The 27,683-nt window shown below is 37.4% G+C and overlaps 1 protein-coding gene across 1 annotated transcript in view; it reads left to right on the top strand.

Moving 5' to 3' along the window:
• The window catches only part of GRAMD1C (GRAM domain containing 1C), a gene marked incomplete at both ends in the record, with an annotated part of 92,879 nt that overhangs the window by 48,983 nt on the left and 16,213 nt on the right, over positions 1–27,683 (top strand). Inside the window, 4 exons of the mRNA XM_079704153.1 lie at positions 13,307–13,425; positions 15,823–15,955; positions 19,460–19,619; positions 25,896–26,033. Coding sequence (XP_079560279.1) covers positions 13,307–13,425; positions 15,823–15,955; positions 19,460–19,619; positions 25,896–26,033 — 550 coding nt within the window. The remainder of the gene's footprint in view (positions 1–13,306; positions 13,426–15,822; positions 15,956–19,459; positions 19,620–25,895; positions 26,034–27,683) is intronic.

Genomic DNA, 27,683 nt, shown 5'->3' with positions numbered 1-27,683 from the left:
AATGTGCGAGAACCAATAAATAAGTTCAGTAATGTTGCAGAATGCATGATCAAAATACAAAGATTACTTATATTTCTATACATTCACAATAAACAATCTGATAATAAAAATTTTTAAAAATTCATTTACAATAGCATCAAAAAAGAATAAAATACTTGGGAATAAATTTAACAGAAGTATAAGACATGTATACTGAAAGCTACTAGACATAGTTGAAAGAAATTAAAGGAGACTTAAGTAAATGAAAAGAATCTCATGCTCATGGATTAGAAGATTTAATATTGTTAAGATGGCAATACTCCCCAAATTGATCTGCAGATTCAGTGCAATCCGTATCAGAATACCAACTGGCCTTTTTGTAGAAATTGAGAAGTGGATTCTAAAACTCATATGGAAATGGAAGTTACCCAGGATAGCAAGAACAATCTTGAAAAAGAAGAATAAAGTTGGATGAATTAGTCTGTTAGGTCTGCCATTAAAAAAATGCCATAGACTGAATGGCTTCAACAACAGAAATTTATTTTCTTAGAGTTCTGGAACCCAAAGGCCCCATCTCCAAATACATTGCGAGTTGGGGTTTCAACATATGGATTTGTGGGAGACACAATTCAGACCATAGCAACTTCATTTAACCTTAATTTCCTCCTTAAAATCTCTGTCTCCAAGTATAGTCATATTGGGGGTTGGAGCTTCAGCATGTGAATTTGGGGGACTACAATTTGGTTCATAATATTGGAGGACTTAACACTTCTTGATTTCAATGTTTACTACAAACCTGCAGTAATCAAGGCAGTATACCCTGTGTTTGGTTCATAACATTGGAGGACTTACACTTCTTTTTTTTTTTTCCGTTACGCGGGCCTCTCACTGTTGTGGCCTCTCCCGCTGCGGAGCACAGGCTCCGGACGTGCAGGCTCAGCGGCCATGGCTCACGGGCCCAGCCGCTCCGCGGCATGTGGGATCCTCCCGGACCGGGGCACGAACCCGTGTCCCCTGCATCGGCAGGCGGGCTCCCAACCACTGCGCCACCAGGGAAGCTCTACACTTCTTGATTTCAGTGTGTACTACAAATCTGCAGTAATCAAGGCAGTATACCTGGCAAAAGTCTAGACATAGATTAATGGCATAGAATTGAGAATCTAGAAATAAAATCTTAAAATTAATTATCAATCATAAATTGATTTTTGACAAGGTTACCAAAATAATTCAGTGGGGAATAAATAGTCTTTTCACCAAATGGTGCTGGAATAACTAGATATCAACATGCAAAAGAATGAATTTTAACCCCTACTTCATACCATATACAAAAATTAACTCAGAATGGATCATAGACCTAAATGCAAGGTCTAAAAGTATAAAACTCTCAGAAGAAACTGTAGGCGTAAATACTCATGACCTTTGGATTAGACAATGGTTTCTTAGATATGACATCAAAAGCTCAAGTGAAAAAGGAAAAAAATAGGTAAATTGGATTTCATCAAAATTAAAAACTTTGTGCTTGAAGGAGTCCATCAAGAGAGGGAAAAGGCAACTAACTCATGGAGAAGATATCTGCAAGTTATATATCTGATAAGGTATTTGCATCCAGAGTTATGTATCTGGAGAGAAAATATGTGCAAGTTATATATCTGATAAGGTATTTGCATCCAGAGTTATATATCTGGAGAGGAAATATGTGCAAGTTAAGAGTATATAAAGAATTCTTACAACTCAACAAGAAAAAGACAAATAGCCAATTAAACAGTGGGTAAAGGATTTGAATTGTAATTTTTCCAAAGAACATAAACAAATGACTAAGTGCATGCAGAGATGCTTAGTGTCATTAGCTGTTAGAGAAACATAAATCAAAACCACAGTGAGATACCACTTCACACCCACTGGGATGGCTAAAATAAAAAGACAGACATTACCTAATGTTGAAGATGTAGATAAACTAGAGCCCTCATGCATTGCTGGTGGCATTGTAAAACTTTGAAAAATCTGAAAAACAGTTTGGTCGTTTCTCAAAATGTTGAATATAGAGCTACCATATGACCCAGCAATTCCATTTCTAGGGTTGTATGCAAGAAAATTGAAAGCATATGTTCACACAAAAACTTGCAGTCAAATATTCATAGCATTATTCATAGTGGCCAAAAATAGAAACATCAACAGATGAAAGTATACATAAAAATATACAAAATGTATATTCATAAAATGGAATATTATTCAGCAATAAAAGGAGTGAATTACTGATACATGGTACAACATGGTAAACCTTGAAACATTATGCTATGTGAAAGAAGCCAGTCCCAAATGAACACATATTGTATGATTCTGTTTTTATTAAATGTCCAGAATAGGCAAATTCATAGAAGTTGAAAATATATTTGTTTTTGGGGGAGGGAGGAATGGGGATTGACTGCTAATGAATTTGGCCACCTTTTTGGGTTGATGAAAATATTCTAAAATTCGTAGTGATAGTTGTACAACTCAGGATATGCTAAATACTACTGAATTGTATGCTTTTAGAAAAGTGAATTTTATGGTATGTGAATTATAGCTTAGTAAAGCTGTTATTTGTTATTTAAAAAATTTTTTTAAACAGACATTTATTTCTCTATAGCCATTATTTTGTAAAAACTTTAAAAAAGATTTTTATTTTATATTGGAGTATAGTTGATTTACAATGTTGTGTTAGTTTCTGATGTACAGCAAAGTGATTTCGTTATACCAATACAAATACATGTATCTATTCTTTCTCAGATTCTTTTCCCATATAGGTTATTACAGAGTATTGAGTAGAGTTTCCTGTGCTATACAGTAGGTGCTTGTTGATTATCTGTATTATATATAGTAGTGTGTATCTGTTAATCCCAAACTGTTAATTTATCCCTCCCCACCATCTTTCCCCTTTGATAAACACAAGTTTGTTTTCTGAGTGTGTGAATCTGTTTTGTAAGTTCATTTGTGTCAGTTTTTAGATTCCACATGTAAGTGATATCATATGGTATTTGTCTTTCTGTGTCTGACTTACTTCACTTAGTATGATAATCTCTAGATCCATCCATATTGCTGCAAATGGCATTATTTCATTCTTTTTTATGGCTGATTAATATTCCATTATATATATGTACCCCATCTTGTTTATCCCTTCCTCTGTTGATAGACATTTAGGTTGCTTCCATGTCTTGGCTATTGTAAATCTTGCTGCAATGAACATAGGGGTGCATGTATCTTTTCAAATTATGGTTTTCTCCGGATATATGCCCAGGATTGGGATTGCTGGATCATATGGTAGCTGTATTTTTAGTTTTTTTAAGGAACCTCCATACTGTATGCTTTTAGAAAAGTGAACTTTATGTAAGTAAATTATAGCTCAGTAAAACTGTTACTTTTTTAAAAAATGGTTTGGGGGAAGAGTAGAGATTTCCAGCTGATAAGAAAGGCTCCTTCTTTGCAGCAGGAGCTTAAACAGGAGCTTAAACACCACTGGTGGAAACTTGACCTCCTCTCCTCCCCGCTACCCAGCTCAGCTCCTCACTGGAGTGCACAGCTTTTGCCTAAGGGCTCTTAGGATTGAATGACTTCCAGTTTTTCTGGCAGCTGCTGAGGTCTGTGTCTTTCAAACAGTGCTCTGCTCGGGTGCTTTCACTTTGCAGGAGTGCTGGGGGACTCAAGGTGATCTGGAAGTTGGGAGATGGAGGAGAGAAGCGGGTGGGGGTGGGGGAACTTGCCAAGCACAGTCCCTCCTTCCTCCTTAAGGGAACGTTTAAGGCTGGCAGGGCAGCCCCAAGCCCAAGCTCCCCCCACCCCCTTGAGTCTTTCTTGGAGTTTGGGCGCCCAGTCTCCCCATGCCCATGCTCCTAACCTGGGAGATGCTTAGGGCGGTGGGCCCGCGGGTGCCAGGTCCAGCGGTGCATGGCAGCCACCTGGGAGAGCACCGAGCAGATGTGCTAAGGTATGAGCCCCCCTGCAGCTCCACTCTGCCCTACCAGGTCATGCTGCAGGAAGGGGGCTGAAAACTCTAGTGTTGCTCTAGGGACATGCATGGCTAACCCTGCTCCCAAATACCAATTTTTTTCGAGTACTCTGGGAATCCTCCAGGTGCGTTCTCTCGTGCTAACAAGGAACCAGAGACTGCTATGCAGCCTACGTTTGGTTATACCCTAGATCTGAGTGTCCTCTGCAAATCACTTTTGCGCTTATCACACTCGGGTAAGTTGGGATGCATCTTCACGAAAACAAATACCTCCTGGGAAATGATAAAGTTCAGGCTTACAGGTGAGCCGGGGAGAAACTGAGATCTGAAATTTAATGAAAAAAAAAAGCTCTTTTTTTTTTTGCGGTACGCGGGCCTCTCACTTCTGTGGCCTCTCCCGTTGCGGAGCACAGGCTCCGGACACGCAGGCTCAGCGGCCATGGCTCACGGGCCCAGCCGCTCCGCGGCATGTGGAATCTTCCCGGACCGGGGCACGAACCCGTGTCCCCTGCATCGGCAGGCGGACTCTCAACCACTGCGCCACCAGGGAAGCCCCCAAAAAGCTCTTTGAAGTGGGAGAAAGAGAGGGAATTCCAGAATACTTCTGAGGCCACCATAGCCAAGAAATGTCTTGTATGCTGGCTGGGAGTAAAATCTAATGCTCTTTGAAAAGATCCTCATGTCACCTGTGTTCTTGATGTGTACACGAGGAGTATCACCATCCTTACTGTAGTTATACCTTTCAGATCTTTGGATTATTTGGTTACCTTTTCTTTTTTTTTTTTTTTGCGGTATGCGGGCCTCTCACTGTTGTGGCCTCTCCCGTTGCGGAGCACAGGCTCCAGACACGCAGGCTCAGCGTCCATGGCTCACGGGCCCAGCCGCTCCGCGGCATGTGGGATCTTCCCGGACCGGGGCACGAACCCGTGTCCCCTGCATCGGCAGGCGGACTCTCAACCACTGTGCCACCAGGGAAGCCCTATTTGGTTATCTTTAACATTGAACATGCAACTCTATTTCAAGTGGACACTATACCCCCCCCCCTTTTTTTAAAAAAGTTTTTGGCCATGCTGCTCGACTTGCGGGATCTTAGTTCCCCCACCAGTGATTGAACATGCAGCCTCGGCAGTGAAAGTGCGGAGTCTTAACCACTGCGCCGCCAGGAAATATCGCTATACTCTCATTTTAATAAAGAGAACAGTTACCATTTCTGCTCAATACTATGACAAAAATCAACGTTTATGCATATACCATATGTTAAGTACTATACAGACCGTAATGAAAGTTGAAGGTGAGATCTCAGGTTTAAAACTGTCCTAATTGGAATTTTGAACACTGTAGAAATTCACCCAGAAAAGGAATTAGAAAACAAAATAAAAAACAAAGCTACCCTTCCTGTGTTCTAGTGATCTTTGAAGAACAATTCTTTTTAACATGCTAATATGTATAACAATAATAGTAACTCCCACTTAGGAAGTATTAGGTGCCAGGCATAGTGCTAGGTGCTTGGTGTAGTCTTAGTATTGTCTGTAATTTTACGAGCCTCAGTTGTCTTCTAGTTTTTTAAAGTGATAAAGCCACATTGGTTAGGTTCCTTGATCTTTTGTAATACTATTTTTTAAAAGAGAGGGTAAAACCCAAAATTCATAAAATACACAGCCTAACTACAAAATTTTAGAAAACAATACAAGTAACTTGAATAATAAATTTTGTATATATTCAAACTATTTTAGGGAATTTAAGTTCAGAATATTATAATCATGTTTACTTTTAATTAGGGAATTTGAGAGTAAAAGTAAATATGTGTTACTTTTGCTTGCTGTTTGCGTAATAAAGCCTTAAAGGCATAGCATATTAATCTAGATAAAAGACTATTCCACTAAGATTGATTAAGACAATAGAGTGATTTTAAATCTGTGTGTGTGTGTGTGTGTGTGTGTGTGTGTATTTTATTTAATTCTCCAGTAAGATAAATCTACAAAAGGGGAAAAAGCTGGAGGCAAATATGGTGCCTTTGAGAAAGAATGCTTTTAAAAGTACATTTTTTTTTTCATTCGTAAGGTTCCTCTGTTGCATTGCTTCAGAAAGGACAGTTTATTTCAGGTATTTGAGTTAGCTTACCATAAGTCTTCAATGTTTAGACACGTGTCTAAACTGTCACCATGTCATTCATGCTGTAATTAATAGCACTTCAGCTTAGTTCACAACCTTTGAGTTTAGCACCCTTCTTGCAGATAGCACATTGAGTGTTTGAGATTTGTGAGGCCAGGAGACTGTGGCAGCTCCATTCTCGGTTACAAACAATTGATGTTTACTGTCTTTTGTAAAGAACCTCTCAGCCCTTCCCCACTCCAGCCCTCCACTTTTTGTTTGAGTTTAAGCCCCTCCCCCTTCCATGTTTTGTATCAGAACCAGACAGTCTTCCCGCATGTTTTTGTATGGTCCACAAAGTAGGAGTGGTTTTACATTTATATTTCATGACAATTATATGAAATTCAAATTTCAATGTCCATTAATAAAATTTTATTGAAACACAGCCATGCTCATTCTTTATGTGTTGTCTGTGGTTGGTTTCACACTACAGAGGCAGAGTTGAGTAGTTGCAACAGAGACTAAATGGACCACAAAGCCTGAAATATTTACTCCATGGTCTTTTACAGAAACAGTTTTTTAACCTCTGAACAATACTAAACCAAACTCATCTTTTTTTGAAAAAAAAAATGCATACCTGCTAATGTTAGCTTCCTGCTTAATACCCATCACCCTTGGATAAAAATTTTTAATTGTTTATAGAGACTATATGATCTGGCCCCAGCCCACCACTCCAGCCTCATTAATACTTTTATGTTTCTAGTGATATTATCATATTATTAGATTTAGGATTACTCATGCTAATAATACAGGCAGGATGTGTACAGAATGAAATTGTTCTTTTTGTATTATTTTTTCTCTGAGAGATATAATAGTGATATCTCTTGCCAGTACACAGGGGCTACTGGGAAGCTAGCTCTCCATGGAAATTTAAGAGTACATATTGAGAGTAGATGTTTAAATCCAGGGCCTAACAGAGCAGAAATCTGTGCTCATTTTAAATTCTAAAGCTTAAAGAGGGCCTCCCTGGTGGCGCAGTGGTTGAGAGTCCGCCTGCCGATGCAGGGGATACGGGTTCGTGCCCCGGTCTGGGAGGATCCCATATGCCGCGGAGCGGCTGGGCCCGTGAGCCATGGCTGCTGAGCCTGCGCATCCGGAGCCTGTGCTCCGCAACGGGAGAGGCCACAACAGTGAGAGGCCCGCATACCACAAAAAAAAAAAAAAAAAAAAAAAAAAAAAAAAAAAATAAAGCTTAAAGAGACAGAATGGCTTTCAGGCTTATTCCCAAAGGCCAGAAGTAGGAGGCACGCGTCAGAATTAGGGAGGAGGTTATGAGGGGTGTTTTGTCAATGTATACAGACCCACCATCTTCCAATTTTGATACATGTCACTCCATCTCCTATTTTGGGAATCTCTAGTTGAAGGATGACAGGAGAGTATCCTGTTCCTCAAGTGGGTTGGGGAAAAAAGGATTTAAAACAGTTTACTGATTGTATTAGTATATATAAAGAAAGAATGTGTTGGTCTGAAGGGGGCTTGGCCAGACTTGGGCCAAGAACTTAAGACTTAGGCCAGAAAAGCGAAGTCACAGAGACAGACTTTGACCACTAGAGAAATGTACAAAGATGGGACAGCGATGAATCATCAGGCTCCATCAGTGTCACAGTAATTTTTCCTTTAAAACTGTCTACCTTTGCTCCGACTTCATGCTTATCATGCAAATTTCTGATTACTAGTCTGATTTCCAAGGTATTCAGTTACCTGGATGGTAGGATGAACAAATTCTGATGATTAGAAAAGATCGTTCCCCTACTATGCATTAGTATATTTACTACGGAGCATGTACATGCAGCTTGTGAGTGTGGCTGGTTTGAGTCAGCTGATCTGAGTGCATCTCTGGGATGTCAACAGTGCTGAGGCCATTCTGCAAACAGTGGTTAGTTTATCAAGTTAGTGTCACCTTTGAGACCTTTCAGAAGAGTGTCATACAGCTTTTTCCTGCAGACTCCTCAGCCTTATCAAACCTCTTATTACTGCTTATGCCCCTCTCCAGTGATTCTTTCTTTTGGAATTACTTGGAAATCTAGAAGTTTTCCAGTAGTCCTATAAATCTAATAGGTACAATATTCAAACTTACCAGGAAAAAAATGCAAATTGCTAAGTATTTTAGTCACATATTCTATATAATAACCTGGCAGTGTAGAAGTATTAGTATTTGTATATTGTTCCCTCTTTTTTACCTTTCTGGTTGGCAGAACTCCTCCACCTATTTTCCCTTGGTCAGTGAAGTATACCTCCTCCTGCCCAGTCACCCAAGCCAGAAACCTGGTGCATCCTTGTTTCTTACCTCTTCTTTGCCAATATGTCATGTTGGTCATCAAGGCCCTCATCATTTCTAGCTTGAACCATTACAGTAGTCTCCTAAGGATCTCTTTTTAACACTCTAATCTGTCCTTTAGGTCAGGGGTCCCCAACCCCTGGGGGGGTTGTTAGGTTCCTGTTAGGAACCGGGCCACACAGCAGGAGGTGAGTGAGCAAAGCTTCATCTGATGCTCCCCATTGCTCACATTAGGTCCCTGGTGCCAAAAAGGTTGGGGACCACTGCTTTAGGTTGTTACCAAAAAAGTAGTCATTTAAAAAGTGGATCATTTAAAAATGCACTTCTGAACTTGTTGCCTTTCTATGTGTAACTAGTAGGTAGCTTTTTCTATTTAGCGTGGAATACAGGCTCTTCATGACCTGGCTGCTTCCCCCTTCCCCACCGACTCTTTCCTTCTTCCTCTCTGGGTCTTCCTCTCCCCGCCCTCCCGAGTCATGGTGAACTGGCTTGCACGGCCGCTCCACTTCTCTGCACACTTGCATTTGGTGTATGTGAGTTCATCTTACTTGATATTTCAGCAGCATTTCACACCATGGCACACTCCCTCTATTTTTTTTTTTTTTTTTTCCCCGTTACGTGGGCCTCTCACTGTTGTGGCCTCTCCCGTGGCGGAGCACAGGCTCCGGACGCGCAGGCTCAGCGGCCATGGCTCACGGGCCCAGCCGCTCCGCGGCATGTGGGATCTTCCCAGACCGGGGCACGAACCCGTGTCCCCTGCATCGGCAGGCGGACTCTCAACCACTGCGCCACCAGGGAAGCCCCACTCCCTCTATTTTGAAACACCTTTTCCCCTTGATTTCCATATCATTCTTTCTGAACTTTGCTCTACCTCTCTTGTATTTTTCTGTCCTTTTTCCCTCCTCTTCCACTCAGCCTCTGCATGCCAGACTTTCTTTGGGCCCAGTCTTAGGTTCTGTTTTCCCTCTTCAACCTACGGAGCTCAGCTCTGCTCCATATCCAGTGGTTTACTATAAGGGATTTTTATATTTAGCAAAAGTATATAAAAATCATTTACAGTACAATTAATGTATATTTTTCTCATAGCTATTTGGTTACCATGGTACAGTGAGGATATGTATCTATGGTTTAGGTCAGTAAGACCTGCCATAATATGCCAAGAGCACTGGTTTTTAGGGAGTAAAAGCTAGCCCCATAGTGAGCTCTCTTCAGTTTGAGCGAGTAGTATCCTCCAGTGTTGCTTTGGTCCCTCATTCTGCTGTTGTATAAAATGATTAGATTTTAGCAACCCTACCTCCCCCAAAAAGGTTGATCCTTGCAGTCTATCAAGTAGCATTTGACATGTCTACACAATTTACCAGACTAGATGGAACAGCTAGGTAGCTGTTTCTAGCTAGGTAGAAATTAGGGCAAGATTTGATTTTTCACTTAGAAGAAAATTTTTCTTCTGGGAAATAAATTAGAACTGGTAGATGAGACTCTCTATAGTGTTTATTATAGTCCAGGTAGGTCCCTGCCAGGAAATTATTCTGAATAAAGGAAAAAATATTTCTAAAGGAAAGAATTATTGAGTAATCAACATGTAAACTTTTCAGTGATGAAAGTTATGCCGACTGCTTCTTGGAATTGCTCCACCTGAATAGCTCATTCTTCTTGACATTTCCTGACGTTCCATTTACAGTACTCAAGAGTTGCAATCCTTGATAGTTGTAAAGGGTTAATGCAGGAGTCTGATGGGGCTGTGACATTAGTACTGAAGAAGTGGGGTATGAAGAAGCGATGATATTGCCCGAATTGAATAGGAAGTATTAGCATGGAGAGGAAAATTTAACCCTTAATATATTTAATTTAAAAAATGAGATTAAAATCATATTGCAATAAGCATTTTACATAATTGAGCATAGGCAATATATTTTCATTTGCATTTTTTGTTTCTAATCAGTGTGTAGAACAGAAGAAATTGGGAACTGTCTCTTTAATAAAACCCTGTTTACCTAACCTATTCTGGTAGGAGTGGCTTAGGAACCTGTAGAGTGAGGTGTAACTTCCAATTCTGCATTCTGAAGGGCAGCCTTGGATAAGAGTGCTGATACTACAAGCCAGGAAGTGACAAATCATTTGCCTTAAATTATAGTAGAGCTTGTCTTTTATAAGGAAAACTTCTCATAACAAAACTAGAAGATTGAAGCACGGTTGTCACTAAATGTTTGGAACTCTGCTGCAGATAAAGACTTTGCAGCGTACTTAGAATACAAAGCTTTCTGGGCCAGAAATTGATCTGACTTTTGAGCCTTATCTGATTACTGCTTGATTCGTCTTTATTTTGTTCAAGTGCTCAGCAGGTTGAACGGGGAGCCTTCCTCCCCATTGTTAGCAGGTAGGTGGTCAGCCTTTGTTTAAAATTTAAGTTGTTTTTTAAGGCTACTTAACCCTGGTTCTGCTGCTGATTATTGAAAGGATTATGAATATCAGTCTGGGTATATGTTTTAATGTTTGAATATTCAGCATGGCTGTAAATAATCATTTTTGTGACTTTGTGCCAACTTTGTAGAAAAAGTCATTTTTAACAAATTAGCAAATCTATGAGGTGACAAATTAAATGAGTTCTATTTTGTTTTCTATTAACCTTATATGTTTAAATTTAATTTAACAGATTAAAAGTGTATTGAAATTACTCTATTAACTTCCTGATAGTATTTGATAATATATTTAAAACATTTATTGATGTAGTCAATTAAAATTATATTTTTGTTGATACTATTTTACTTATAAGTTTCATTTCTTTCACTCTTAGAAAGCTGTCTGAGTGCTTAGCTCATTGTTTATCTACTTGCTTTAGTTTGTTTTTGGAATACTTTGATACCTATTATTTCAGAAGACTTTTTATAAAAGGTTAATCTTCCACAAGTATATTGAAAAATTGTTTGTTTCTCTTTATAAAGTTAACCATGCATTTATGACACTAAAATTGTTTCAGAGATAACATCTTTGGAATATTGAGCTAATTATTAGTATGAGCTAACTGCTATTGTGAAAAAAAAGCCATTCACAAATGGTTCTTCTGGAGTGGGAATCAGAAATGTGTGTGGGTATCTTTAGGATCAAGAACAGTGGTTTCTTTCTCTACCACTAGTGATCCTTTTTATTTTTCTTCTGTGGACACTATGCTTCAAAAGACTTTTTGTCAACCAAATAAGTGGTGTATATTAAATAATAAAATGTTAGAACATTATCGTTTATTAGGGATACATTATTTCCAATGAGAGTTTCTTATCAGCCTGAGATAACCACTCTAGGTTAATATAATTCAGCTCCAAACGAAGAGGCCTGACATTTTATCTAGCTTGAAAAACTTTATTGTAGGTAACTGTTTGGATATTTTTGACTTTTTGAAATACTGATAGTAGCATCTGAAGTTTCAACGACTACTCTTATGGAATCTTAGTCATCTGGGAACTAGCAGTCTAAAGTGCAGAAATTCTGTTCTTAATATCTTTGAGTTTCCATGAAATGTAATGAAGGTCATCTAGTGTAATGTAACAAACAAAGATACCATAGCTACTAGACAGAGAAGAGAAACAGGGAAAAAGAAAAAAGGAAGTGTGGTATTTGTCATTGGGAATGTCTGTGAGGAATTCAAGGTGTCTGTATGTTTTTGCCCCATAAAATTTCCCTATATTTTTGCTACTATTTACCCACTTAAAATTTTTACTCTGATTAGTCTGATAAATTGATAACTGACTTCAAAACAAATATTGCTTATGTTTTTCATGTATTTTATTCTATATTTTTATGTAGCTTCCCTCTCCCAAATTGTTTTATTTCTCCATTTCCTCTATTCATGTCCTTCCTTCAGCTTAGCTGAAGACCCTTCTGCAATGTGAAGCCTTATCTGATCACCCTAAACCACAGTAATATTTCTTTCCTTTAGATTTCTGTATCATGTTGATTCTACCAGTTCTTTAGTACATAATAATGATATAGCTTGTCATATTTAACTTTTACTTAAAAGTTTGCAGTGTTTCTTCAACTAAATTATAGTTGTTTGAGAGCAAGTAGGACATCATTTTTATCCGTTTTAGCATCTAGTGCAGTGATACACATATGGTAGGTTCTAAATAAATATCTGTTGAATGAATGAGAGATGTAAAGAATCTTGCCAACAGTTGCTTCAAGTGTTAGGCTGCCTCCCTCTACCTTGCTTAATTATGTAATTAACCATCTATAATGTTTCTAAAAATCAGACTGTTGGTTGTCATACTATTATTGTTTTTGTTTTCCTTTGTAACACATGCATTTTTTATATTAGATTATTTAACACTGATATGATACCTGCAAAGAAAGAACAAGCTGGACTTTATTAAAAATAAATAAAAATAAAAACGGAAATATTCTGAATTCCAGACTCTTGCATTTTATATTTTAGGAAAATATAATTTTAAATTTACTGATATGTGAGGTTTCAAATATAGTTAAAATATTCAGATACATTATGAATTAAGGGGAGGGATTCTGAACTGACGTTTGGTATTCTGAATGGTGATCCAGTCATCCTGGTAGACTGGTTGGATTGCAGAATTTAAATCACAGATTAGTAATTGCCAGAAACGATGAACAAATTATTTTTTAAAAAGAGGGTTTTAAATGTCTTACACCCATTGACAGTAGTTACTATATTACACACTTTAAAATCATCATCTACCTCTTCCCAGTGTCAACTATGTCGGATACGTTTCGTTAACCCACTTTTTATAGATACAGAAAACTGATATCTAGAAAGGTAAAATAACTAACAAAGCCATACACTGGTAACTCCACAACAGGTCATTTTGACTTCAGAATTCATGTTTTGAATCACTATGTTGTATACTATGTTATGTTTTCCAATAGTCAGGGTAATCTTTCTGTCATTCTAGAGCTTGACCAGACAGGAATTCTGGCAGCTGCTCCAGCAGAACTATGGCACTGAGCTAGGCTTAAATGCTGAAGAGATGGAGAACTTGTCCCTGTCGATTGAGGATAATGTGCAGCCAAGGTACTGCAAAATGTTTCGAAATGTCAAGATTTATTAATCATTAATCAAAGCAGAATTATTTTAGACTTTACTAATTCAGGCTTTCTATTTATTCACCAACCAGTGAAATTTGCCTCTTGCTTCTCTGTAGTGGAATGAGTGAAAGGTGAGGACAGTGAATAGTTTGCTAAATTGGTAAGCAAATACAGGTCAGATGAGGAAATGTTAACTTTGTAACTGTGTCACCTAGGATTTGCTTAAAGCATGGGGTTAGTAAACCTTTTTATTAAGGATATGGAGAAGTACCTAGTGAAATCTCTGCACCTATAGATAACAATAAAGAAAATTAGCTGGAAGATATTTTAAGGGATACAAAGATAATATGACTGTTCCTCAGGGATACCCTAGCGTAGTACTTGACATGTAGTTGGCACTCAATAAATATTGAATGCATTAATGAAAGGAGCTTATAGCGCTACAGGGAATGCAAAAAATTATAATACAGGGTTGAAAATGATAAGGGCCAAAAAGAGCAATAGATAATGTGGGAAAAATTCAGAGTGGAGAGAGATTATTTTTGACTGATGGGAATTCACTTGGAAGAGTGGACATTATTATTAACCTGTACAAATAAAAGTGCTTTTGGTCCAGTGGTAATTGAGGTCAGAGCAATAAAAACAACTAAGGATAATACATGAAAATTCTAGAGCAAACGTTATGCTAAGTGAAAGAAGGCAGTCACAAAAGACCACATATTGTATGATTCTATTTATATGAAATAGAGTCCAGAATCAGTAAATCCATAGAGATAGACAGTAGATGAGCAGTTGCCAGGGACTGGGAGAAAGGGAGAGTGAGGAGTGCAACTGCTGATGGGCACAGGGCTTCTATTGGGGTGATAAAAATGTTCTAAAATTAAATAGTGGTGATGACTGCACAACTCTGTAAATCACTGTATTGTACACTTTAAATGGGGTGAACTTTATGATATATGAATTATACCTTAATAAAAAATTAGGTAAATTATTTATTTAAAAATTCTGTAGCAAATAAGTCTTAAGATGGAAATCTTTCAAAGTCTCATGTGTGTACAAGACTTTATTCTATCTAGATAAATCTTCTAGTTATACTGATGCTATTTTTATTGTGTCAGCTCAGCATTAATATTTTACAGTCTTTTTTACATGGTTACACATGTATATTTTATTAGTTTTCTGTAAAGTTAAAAATTTCCATTGGACTACTCTCCTTGTAAAGTGTACTAGGCTTGGGACTTCCCTGGATCCTCATTCCCTCTTCTACTCTTTTCTCATTCTTGCAATCTCTGAGAGAAGCATATCTACCTCACACCTGTATTTCCTCAGCTCTTCCATCTTCTTTCTTCTCACTTTCAATCTTTCCTTCACTCTCCTTCCTCTTTTTTTCTTCATTTCTCCACAATCCACCTCCATCCTTAAAATCCTCAAGTACAGATACTCAGCTGGTGGTCTTGTCTCCAGGAGCCGTTTTCCTTGTTTGGTTTCCTCAGAGTCCTGCTATTCTGCCTGGCCAGGAGCAACTGAGTAGTAGACCTAAGTATTATTTGGGTGGAGTAGAATAGGCTTTTTTAGCTTTTCTGTCTCTTTGTCAGGATAATATGGATTCAGATGTCAGGCAGCCACTTTATTTTAGGAGAGCTTTAAGCCTAAACATAGCAATGATTACATGGGAATGCTAATTGCTCAATAAAATTGAGGTCTGGAAATTAGATTCATTGTGCTGCTTTTATATTTAATACACTTTCCTGTTTTTCCCCCCACTCCCTGAAAGAGGAAAAGAAGGTCCCAAGACATTTATTGTAATCTTGTCCCTATGACCCTTTGAAAGCTTTTCCTTTAACCTTAGGAATTCCTGTTCTCAGGAACGAGAAGAACAAGAAGGGAGGCATGGATTGATGGATGGGCTCTGTGCTCAGACATCAGGAGCTTCCCCTTCCTGGAGTGATGTGCCATCTCAGCTGGGACTGAATCTGAAGGAAGGAGATGAGATCTAGAACTGCCTTCCGGTGTTGCCTGGCATCCAACTCAAACACCTACCCTGCACCTTTCGAAGCTTCTTCATTGTCCACAACCTGAAATTTAAATAAGCAATGTTCATTTTATTAGTTGCTGTTACGGCCACTTGTACTTGGTTAATTTCTTAATGGTTTCTGAAGTTTATAAAATCTTATATGAGCATATTTTATTTTCAGCAGTGAAGTCAATTTGCGTGTGAATTAAGAAGATAGCTTTGTTATAAGTAGAAGCTTATTTGTTACATTACAAAAAAAAATTTGTTGTCAAAATGCTTTATAATAGAAAAGGACCTCAGTGAGGAAACAAAAACAGCTATTTGTGCGGAAGTGACCTTGTTTATGTTTCTATGATGTGTTTCTTACAGAAGTACAAGAAGAGGCAGCTTGGATGGCTGTGGGGAGAGAGATGAAAAATTATCCAAGCCAATCAGTTTAACCCGTGAATCAATTAGTCGGGTTTCAGAAACAGAGTCAATTGATGGAAATTCACAAAAAGGGGTTAGTGTATGATATCCCTTTTAAAATCTGCCTGATACTCCCATGTATTCATCATAATGGAAGAGCAAATAAAAATACAACATACAGGGCTTCCCTGGTGGCTCAGTGGTTGAGAGTCCGCCTGCTGATGCAGGGGACACGGGTTCGTGCCCTGGTTCAGGAAGATCCCACATGCCGCGGAGCGGCGGGGCCCGTGAGCCATGGCCGCTGAGCCTGCGCGTCCGGAGCCTGTGCTCCGCAACGGGAGAGGCCACAACAGTGAGAGGCCCGCGTACTGCAAAACAAAACAAAACAAAACAATATACAAAATGTTTAAAAACTTAAGAGTCAGGCTGCTCTTTTATTTTAGGACAAGAGTTTTAAGCCTGTAAGTTGCAGAGGTTGTGTGGGAATAATATGTGGTTCTGTTCAGAGCTGGATATGGTGCAGAGTTACCAGGCAGCTCCCTGAGCATCAGTCTGTGAGGGGGATAGACATCATTAAAAATATAATAAGGTGGAGAAATTCATAGTTAGCAGAATTTTTCCCGTAGTAGGTAGTGTGCGTAATGGAAAGAATCTGTTTTGAAGGGGAGATGAGAACTCTGAGCACCGTGCTTGAATAACAATAGATGCTTGTTAAACTGATTACTAAAGCAGGCACATCCAGTTAATTACTGGGCTTCATAGTCAGTTAGTTTCTTTCTTTATTTTTTCAAGTATTATTATAAGCCCTTCAATTTTTTTAAATTTCAGTGAGTTTCTATCACTTGAAGTCATTATTATTACTACTTTTTTTTTTTTTTTTTTTTTTTTTTTTTGCGGTACGCGGGCCTCTCACTGTTGTGGCCTCTCCCGTTGCAGAGCACAGGCTCCGGATGCGCAGGCTCAGCGTCCCTGGCTCACGGGCCCAGCCACTCCGCGGCATGTGGGATCTTCCCGGACTGGGGCACGAACCCGTGTCCCCTGCATCGGCAGGCGGACTCTCAACCACTGTGCCACCAGGGAAGCCCTGTTACTACTTTTTATACTCAGTTTGCCCCCTCTGCCAATGGGAGCCCCTTCAGGTTGGCTCCTTTGTCCTTTTGAAATAATCAATAATCTTTGATGACTTCCTTTCTTTCTGGTACAATAATGTGTCCTAGGCACATTTTGTATACTTTCTGTTCCAGACATAGTATCAGCCATTTTTTCTAGTGAGCCATAGTTTTAATGAAGAATGGTACTTAGACCACATTCTGAGTGCTAAGAGTGTACAACTTTTGTTCTTCTGATTGGGGATGCAAGTTTGGGGCCAATGCTGAATTTCTTGTTTTAGATCAGAGCATTGGCTTCAAATCCTACCTCTGCCACTTGCTAACTGTATGACCTTAAATAAATTAACTTAATTCCTTAACCTTTCTATGCTTTTGTTTTCTCAACTATAAGATGAGGACACTAATACCCCACAGGGTTTTTTAATAAGAACTAAATGAATTAATATATGTGAAAATGCATTGAACAGTCCCTAGCACGTATTAAGTATTCAATAACCATGAGCTATTATGATTGAAGGTGAATCTGTGTGTGGCCAGCAGTGGACCTTTTCTACCTTCTCTTGAGCTCCCAGCATCTGCTGTGAATAAATGTTGGGGAAACATTGAAACAGAATATATTTATGTAAAAGGCCACCAAGTTATAAACTTGTCTCAGGCAATCATCACGCACCTCTCTCAGTCTGATTTTGTGTTGTGGATTTCATGTAAAACTTATTCATCAAGAGACCCTTAGGAACTTACTGCTGGTGTAAGGGAGGTAATTCTGAATGCTAATCCCCTTGTACGTTCTCACTGAGAAGACCAAACCACTCAATTTTGGGGTGGTAACAGGACAGGGGATCTCTTACAGTCCCCTCTTCCTTTTACAAAAGTCTGACTTTGAGGACTGGGTTCTCAGAACTACTAATATTTCTTGAGTCCTTCCTACAGCCTCTTTGACAATGGTCCTTGCTTCTAGTTTTGTCCCTAAAGGAAGTCATATGTTCTCTAAGGAAAGGGAATGGAATGTAGAGGAATAATTTAATGTTTTAAGATTGATTATATATTCATTGTTGTTTAGTATAGATATTTTCAGGTTATGGAACACAAGTAATTTAGAAGTTTGGTCCTTTTTTTCCTTTTGCTCTCGGAGCAGTAAAGTGAGATTCTCAGATATCATGAATATCATATGTCACTTAGTTTGTTTCATTTTTACTTCCAACAAAGTTGGAAATAACAAAAAGTTGGAAATAACATTTTTTTCCAAGAATAAAATAGGTTTTTCTTAAGTTATAAAATTAATACTCTTTGTAAAAATTCAGGAAATATAGAAAAATATACAAAGAAATAAAAATTGTCCAGATGCTAACCATTCAAAAATAGGGACTGTTACTTTTCCTATAAGTATCTGTCCATGTTCTTTATAATAGGAACTATATCTTAATTAGAAACAACAGGAGAAATATGTGTGGAAAGTTACTCAGCATCTAAAGAGACCCTGGGTCAGCTAATAAACCTGTTGCTTCGTAGTGTGGAACTCCGAAATAAATCAAGTCTTGATTTTAACAGTACTCTCTGATTGAAAAATCAGTCCTCAACTAGGATAGTATAATCCTTTAATAAACTGAGTCCTGAGGCCCGGTTGTTATTCTGCTTTCTGAGTGGCCAATGGAAGCCGGTCTCCTCCCTGGAGCTGCTTCTGTTGTTCAGTGCTGCTCAAAGATCTCATGGGGCAGGAAGTTATAGATACGCTTTTGCTGTCTTTCATCTGCTTATACACAGACAATGCAAGAAAGTACATTGCTGTGTAGTTTATATTTATCACACTGTTCTATTAAGCCTAATTATAATACTGTTCTACTTGAATACTACTAACATAGCAATAGCGTTCATACTTTAATGCCTAATATTAAATTTATTATAGAAATGACATATCTTTATTAAGCCATTCCCAGAAAGTATGGATAGCAGTATATACTGAATATATTTTAATGCCCAATTCCTTAGTCCCTTAACAGCAAAGCCAACTCTGTTCTTATGGGTTTGCTGTGAAATTAATTTTCCCTTTTAATCTTTTCTCCCTCACTGTACTCTTATGTGACTTTTATCTCTCTTTTTTCTTTCCCTTTCCCCTTTAGTTACTGGTCTTAAGAGATGGGTGAGTTCTCTTCCTTGAGGTGATGGGGCAGGTATTGTCTGGGGAAACTAACTGGGTGTGACTCCTTTCCTTTGCACACCCCAAAGAACTGACTGTTCTATTATTTTTGTCCTTTGTCCCCTTTCTCTTCGACTTAAGTGATTCACAGGTTGTTAATTGTCTGTGAGTTCTTTTTTTATGATCTTCATAAGTTTATTGTTCATTAATGTATAAGAAGATGACTTTAGGATAGTCTATGTTATCTACCAATATTTTTTGGACTGAATTGGAAATGTGATACAAACATAAATTTTTCAAAAAGTAGTATTTCAAAGTGTCTTTATTATTAAAGATCTCATTGTTTGCTTTTTAGGGGTTAGGGAAAGAGGAACCCCAAAGTGAGAAACAGATCAAAAGTCCTTCACTAACTTCAGAAAAGAGGTTAAGTAGACTGTCATCAAAATCACTGGACTTGAATAAAAATGAATATCTTTCTTTGGACAAAAGCAGCACTTCAGATTCTGTTGATGAAGGTAAAGAATTTCTTATAAATTTTAGTAAAATTTCAGTTACGTATTTTAATGTTTACTTTTATATTAGGTGTGTGCAAATTGAGCATTTGGTTTTTGCATTAGATACAGACTCACTCTATAATGAACCAAAAAAGGATGGAAGTTAATAAGAAATAGAGGAAAGGGGCTGCTAAATCTAACCTCTCTCCACTTTTCAGAAGCCTGGAATTTGAAAATCTTCATCACGTTTAGCTTCTAATGTCCCAAGCCTTAAGATGGGGGAGATGAAGCAGTAGCAAGGGAAAAGCAATTATTTTCTTTTTATCCATGACTCATTTGTAACTGGATGGTGTACTTCTTATGTCCCTCACTTGTTTTTCTCCTCCTCCAACCCCCTTTCCCTCTGGCAACCACTTGTTTGTTCTCTGTATCTATGACTCTGTTTTTGTTATGTTTGTTCATTGTTTTGTTTTTTAGATTCCATGTATAAGTAAAAGCATACAGTATGTGTCTTTGTCTGACTTATTTCACTAAGCATAATACCCTCTAGGTCCATCTATGTCAAAAACGGCAAGATTTCATTCTTTTTTATGGTTGAGTAATATTCCATTACTCAATATTCCATTGTGTGTGTGTGTATATATACACACACACACCCCACACCTTCTTTATCCATTTATCTGTTGATGGGCACTTAGGTTGCTTCCATATCTTGGCTACTGTAAATAATGCTATAGTGAACTTAGTGGGACACATATATCTTATTGAATTAGTGTTTTCGTTTTCTTCAGATAAATACCCAGGAGTGGAATTGCTGGATTGTATGGTAGTTCTATTTTTAATTTTTTGAGGAACCTACATACTATTTTCCACAGTAACTGCACCAGTTTACATTCCCACCAACAATGCACAAGGGTTCCCTTTTCTCCACATCCTCCCCAATACTTGCTATTTGCTGTCTTTTTGATGACAGCCATTCTGACAGGTGTGGGGTGGTACCTCATTGTAGTTTTGGTTTGCATTTCCCTGATGATTAGTGATGTTGAGCATCTTTTCATGTGCCAGTTGGCCATCTGTATGTCTTCTTTGGAAAAATATCTATTCAGGTCCTCTGCTCATTTCATTTTTTAATCAGGTGGTTTTCAGTTGTTGAGTTGTATGAGTTCTTTGCATGTTTTGGATATTAACCCCTTATCAGATATATTGTTTGCAAATGTCATCTCCCATTCTAGTCAGCCTTTTCATTTAGATTATAGTTTCTTTCACTGTGCAAAAGCTTTTTAGTTTGATCTAGTCCCATTTATTTAATTTTGCTTTCATTTATCTTGCCAGAGGAGATATACAGAAAAAAATTCTGCTAAGAAAGCTGTCAAAGAATGTACTGCTTATGTTTTCTTCTAGAAGTTTTATGGTTTCAGGTCTTACATTCGAGTCTTTAATACCGTTTGAGTTTTAAAAAATCATAATAAAAATCATGGTGTAATACTATAATTTTACTACTTTCCTTAACCACAGAAAAGAAAAAAGAGAAAGAGAGAGAGATTCAAAAGTAGAGAATATAATAAAAATAAAAAGCAGTTGCTTAAGGGAAACTTTATAGCAAATCATATTCTCTTTAATTTCTCTTAAGTTAGAACCAATAACCTAGGGCTTGTCATGCTTATCAAGTGGGCATTTCAAGGAATTTTTTTTCTTTTTAGCTGTAAGATTATTGACACTAAAGTCAGTGAAGTGAGGAGACAATGGGAAAGATCTAGGGTAGTGACTACTTTCAAATTTCAAGAAAGGAGTAATGCCAGTGGAGTTTTGCTATACTTGCTTTTGTACCAGCAAGTTATATTAATATTCCTACCAGGATATTGGTGATGGGGACGTTGTAGTGGTTTGGATCTGTCCGGCATGATTGTATTTGCTAGTCCACTTACTGTTCGGCTTAGGCCTGGTTTGGGAACCCCTGAAGGCTGTTTACTAAATCCATGAAAACCAAAACTAGATCCAAGGCAAATCTAAATCAAATCCAAATCAAGTCCAAATCTAAAATCAGATCCAAAACCAAACCAAGACCAAATCCTTGAAAACCAAATCCAAATCAGGTTCAACCTTGGTTTGGAAACACTGAAGCATCTCTGATGAAAACTAAACCCACGCTCTTAAAAACGTAAATAAATATAAACAAGTCCCTAAAATATCATAGAATGCATTAAGAAGACAGTTGATGTGTTCTTTTGAAAAGATAGTTGAGAGGAAGTCTTTTTAAAAAAGGATCGAGCACCAGGAATGACTAGACTCTCTTCGTGTCCTTACCATTCACGCTTGGGTATGCAGCCCTGTGAATTAGTTATCCCCTGCCTGCTTGAACCTCTAACTGTAGGAAGATCTACTCTGGCACCCAGTGGCCAGACATGTAAGTGACAGCAAAACGGGGATTTTTTCCCCCCTTCTTTCTCACCTGCTTTTTTATAAGAATGGTCCTTTAAAAAAAATGCCTTACTTTCTTTATTGAGTTCCTATAAAATTAACATTAATGATTAAAGGATAACATTAAAACTCATATAAGCTGTGTCTTTATCTAGAAATAAACAAAGAATAATAGTGACGTAGTTTCTATATTGCATATGAGCCCTAATCACCCATTTTTAGAAAATGGAAGATAAAACAAATTGTGTGTCCTTAGTTACTCAATTAAACTCCAAATTACCTAATTTTCTTGCATACCTACCTAATACATTTTTCACACATCCTCAAAATACTATCAACATCTGGTTTCAGTTTTATTCATGTCCAGATCCTTCTCATATTTATGTCTCAATTTCCCCACGATTTCCACTGGCCACTTTCAAACTTATATGGTTGAAATAGTATTTCTTCTTTATTGGAAATAGTAACCTGCTACTAAGTTGAGCAGTGTTCCTTTCCCCATTTAAAATGCCACCTGCTAGCTTAATAAATTTCCAGCAATATTATTGGTGATGTTATTTAGGTAGGAAGCTTTAAAGTACCATGAATTTAATAAATAAATAATCCCAGGGACTTCCTTGGTGGTCCAGCGGTTAAGACTCCGCGCTCACAATGCAGGGATCCGGGTTCGATCCCTGGTCAGGGAACTTGATCCCGCATGCATGCCGCAACTAAAGATCGTGCACGTCGCAGCAAAGATTCCACATGCCGCAACTAAGACCCGGCACAGCCAAATAAATAAATATTAAAAAAAATAATCCCAGGTGGAAATAGTTTATTTCATATCCTTACTTCCTCAAACACATTTACATACAAAAAGTATTATTGTTAATTTCCAGCAGCAATACCACAGATTATGTTTTATCAGTCATGATATAGAACATTGTATCGAATAATGGAGTTTAAATGAAATATGAAGATATTGTATTGAAATATTTATATAAGTGTAATTTATGTCCTTCTTAAATGGGAAACTTACTTTTGAAAAATTAGAGTTCCAGGACTCCTTAGAGAAATGGCTGCTTCTGGGGCCCAGTTGGGGAATATACAAAATGAACCTGGAACATCTTGTAGTGCCAGAATATAAAGAAGTGCTTGAAAAAGAAAAAAAGAGGCATGTCGAAAGGACATAGGAGTCAACCTGAAAGAGCTTCTAATGGCCAAACAAAAAAAAAATTTGTGAGCAGCAAAATAAATAATGATAATACTGCATTAAAACCTCAAGTATAAAATAATTATTCATAAGTCCATACTGATACCAATGATTGAATAAATATATAAATGGGGGAGCAAGCACGAGTCTTCCTCACAGAGTTCCAAATAATATATGTAGATACTCCCCCTTCCAGGAGGTGGAGCTTAATTCTCCTCCCCTTGAGTATGGGCTGAACTTAGTGACTCATTTCTAACAAATAGAATGTGGAAAGAGGAAAATAATACTTTTGAAGTGGAGAAGCCTGCCAGACACCACCAAGTGATCAAGGTTAACATCACATAAGTCATGCTGATATGTGTACACCCTGAGTTTGAGGAGAAGGGTACTTCACTTCTGTGGTATTCTTCCCCAAAATCCAAACCCCAGTCTAATCATGAAAAAAAACCCTCAGATGAACCCAAATTGAGGGACTTTCTACATAATACCTGACCTGTACTTTTCAAATGTATAAGGGCACTGTAAAACAAGGAAAAAGTGAGGGACTGTCATAGATTGGAGGAGACTAAGAAGATAACAGCTAAATTCAACATGGGACTTTGGGTTGGGTTCTTGAACAGAACGGGACATTACTGGAAAAAATAGGAATAAAGCCTAGTTTAGTTACTTGTACCTCTAAAATTATTTTTTTAAAAAGTTTAAAAATATGATTGCAAATTTAAAGTCCTATAAATAAAAGTAGACCCTAAGATTTTTTGCATTTTCCATAGTCACTTATTCATTCAAAAAGTTATTTAACACTTATTGTGTGCCAAACATGTAATGTACTTAGGTGTTTGAAATCAACATGATCCCTGTTCACATAGAACTTAGAGTCTAGTGCAGGAGAGAGACAATACACAAGTCACTAAGCCAATAAAAATATAATTACAAGTTGGGATAAGTTCTGTGAAGGTGATGAGCAGGATTAATAGAATCACATGTACTTGTTTGCTTTCTTTGTGAATACATGAATTATTTTTACAATGAACATATATTACTTCTATGTCAGAAAAAGCTATTTCTCAAGCCTAATTAGGAAGTTGCCTCACAGAACCTTAGTTAATTGCCTAGTTTCAGTGATTCATTTCTATGCCGAAGGAGCCATTACTTGAAATTGCAGTGAATAGCTTTTGCCTACACATAGTATTGTTGCAAGGAGAAGGTAAATCAGTATCTACCTGATGTCCCTAAGCTCTTTGCACCTGTAGCAAAATAGGGAGACACAGACCATTTCATGAGGGAGAAAAACCAATAGCTGGGGTGAAGGCAGAGCTAGAAGAGTTTTTCTGATTCTTAGACCACTATCTTTTACTTTAAGTGACTGCTTCTCATGGCTTAACATGGACAGATGCTTGACACAGATAATTCTTAGAGCTTGATTTGTGAACTGTGGGGAGCTTTTGTCACAGTTGTCATTCTGTACTGACAGGCATAATCCTTGAAATAATAAATAATCCCAGTCCTGAAATCATTAAAATTTCACATTGGATTGCTTTATTTTATTTCCTTTATTCTACCAGGCTCCTATTCCTAGATGTCCCTTTTTTAAAAAATTTCTTTTTAATTCTTCTAAGTTAAACTCCTTGAACTATAAAATAGAGGTTTAGTTTGTGTGCTCTGGAGCTACAGTGAATTCAAATTCCAATTCAGTCACTCACTAGCCACAGAGCTTCGGCGAGTTTCAGCAATTCTCTCAGTGTCTCAGTTTTCTCATCTGTACGATGGAGATGAAGATGTTAATACCTCTTATCTCGCAGGATTGCTGTGAGGATAAGAAGAGTGAATATTTGTAACGTGCTTAGCACAATACCTGCCATATGCTAAGCACCATAGATTTCTGGGCTCTTTTATGCAGTGTTTCCAGGGAACATGAGGAGAGGTGAGCAGATGTTGCTTCTTCATTTGCTACCAGGAGTTTTCAACATAATTATCGCTGTCAAATTCTTAGAAAAATATAATATTCCGTTGGGCTTTATTTAGCTTTGAAGAATACTTTTCAGAAGGATTTCTTTTAATGTGTGGTATTGAGAGTAGGTAGTGGATACAGTGATACTTGTCTTGGAGGAGTGAGCTTTAAGTCAAATTTGAAACACTGTTCAGGCTAATAAGTTAGTGAGTGCAGCAGAGAGATATTCGAGTCATTCATGACTTAGTAATTACCAAATGTTTGCGTATTCAGAAATAGGACCTGCTATTCACCGTGGTTGATACCCCCGTATGTGTCTCAGAACTGCCCTTGTCACTCTTGAAATAGTTTTTTGAGTGCTCGCTTTGGCAACACATATACTAAAATTGGAATGATACAGAGAAGATTAGCATGGCCCCTGCACAGGGATGACACACAAATTCATGAAATATTCTTTTGAATGATAGATTATGGGAGTTTGATATTCAAGTTAAATATTTCTATATCTTTTGGGTTTTGACTGAACTATTGATCATATATAGTTTAATTACTGTATACTATTATGTATAGTTTTACATAGTACATATGTATATAATACCAATTTAGAGTTTTAATAGTGTCCTGTAATGTGCTGATCATTGTAATCACATTTAAAAACCATTTTGTGCCCAAAACAAAACCTTGAAATTACCTTTCCTTGATTTCTTCACTTTTTGTTCCATGTTTTTTGTTTTCCCAGAAAATATTCCTGAGGAAGATCTTCATGGAAGACTTTATATCAACCGTGTTTTTCATATCAGTGCTGAGAGAATGTTTGAATTGCTGTTCACCAGTTCACGCTTTATGCAGATATTTGCCAGTTCTAGAAATATAATAGGTTGGTCTTGTGTTCTTATCTAATGATAAATTGGGGAGAATTTTATTATCCTTAGAGGGTTGAGCCTATATAAATTGATTTATGTTGTCAAGGGGAAAATTTAGACAGGCTTCCGTTTTATTTTGGTGATGTATAAACTAGTGTTTAGGTGTTTTGCTAAAATCACATGTAAATAGTATAATTGTCGAATTAGTCAGGTCCTACCTACAATTAAGTTCAGACCCTTCGAGAACTAAAACTCCATTTATTTATTAACATAGCAGTTTAGTTGGGTTGAACCACCTTTAAAAGGGTTCTACTGTGGAAAAATTGGATTCTAGTAGAGTATAAATTGGTGCAATCACTTTGCTAAATGGTTTGGCAGTATCTACTAAAGCTGACTCAACAATTCTACTATTAGGTATATATAAACTTCAGAAATGGGTACATGTGTACTCTGAATGACATGTACTGCAGTGTTCATAGCAGCATTATTTATAATGGCCCCCAAACTCAAAAAACAGCCCAAATATCCACCAATAATAGAATGGATAAACAGATTGTGTATGTTCACACAAAAGAATACTGTATAGCAATGAAAAAAAAACTCCTGCTACTTATAATAATATGAGTAAATCTTACTGATATTCTGTAGTATTAAGCAAAAGAAGCCAGACACAAAACAGTACATACTGTGATTTCTTTATATAAAGTTCAAAAACAGGTAAAACTTATTTATGGGCATAAAATCAGCATACCAGTTAACTGCTGTTGGTAATTGGGTGGGTAAAGACTGGGAGGGGACTTCTGGGATGCAGGTAAAGTTCTCTGTCTTGATCTGGTTAGTGGTACATGTGTGTGTTTTCTCTGTGCAAATTCATGGAAATTTGAGATTGCAGTGTCTATGGTCTACCTTAATGAAAATACCAAAAAAAAAAAATTCCAGTTAGGAAATTAGTTATAAAAAAGATTTTATTGATTATGTATTAAAAGTTCTATTTTGGTAAACATCTCAAATAAGCTTATAGTCAATTTGAAATTGAATTTATCCTAAATATTTCAAGATATTTTAAAACTTTGGGAGCATGTGGTTTAGCTTGCTATATAAAATTAGAAATCAGCAGTGGCAGAGATCCATATAAGCTGAGTCATTTGACATAGTCAAAGAGAAAGTTACTCTACAATCAATTTAAATATAGTTTATAATTTAGACATTTTAGTAACAATTAGATGTTATTCCTTTATTTGAAACTTTTATGTAAACATAATTACATATTCATAGATTATATCATTGATATAGATTCAGTTGTAAAGAGTAATTTTTCCTTATTATTTATAGTAGAGTAGCAAAGCAGTTTCTAATTGATAGCTATTGAGTCTTGTGATTATATTAAGAATGTCATGTTTTCAAAAATCATTACTTTTTTCAGTTCTTCCAGTTTTTTTTTAACTTATTTATTTTATTTATTTTTGGCTGCATTGGGTCTTTGTTGCTATGCGTGGGCTTTCTCTAGTTGCGGAGAGTGGGGGCTACTCTTCGTTGCGTTGCGCGGGCTTCATTGCGGTGGCTTCTCGTATTGCGGAGCACCAGCTCTAGAGTGCAGGCTCAGTAGTTGTGGTGCACGGGCTTAGTTGCTCCGTGGCATGTGGTATCTTCCCGGACCAGGGCTC

The sequence above is a fragment of the Hyperoodon ampullatus genome (assembly GCF_949752795.1).
Source record: "Hyperoodon ampullatus genome assembly, chromosome: 5".
In the NCBI taxonomy this organism is placed as follows: Eukaryota; Metazoa; Chordata; class Mammalia; order Artiodactyla; family Ziphiidae; genus Hyperoodon; species Hyperoodon ampullatus.
This window is presented reverse-complemented; position numbering and strand designations above follow the sequence as displayed.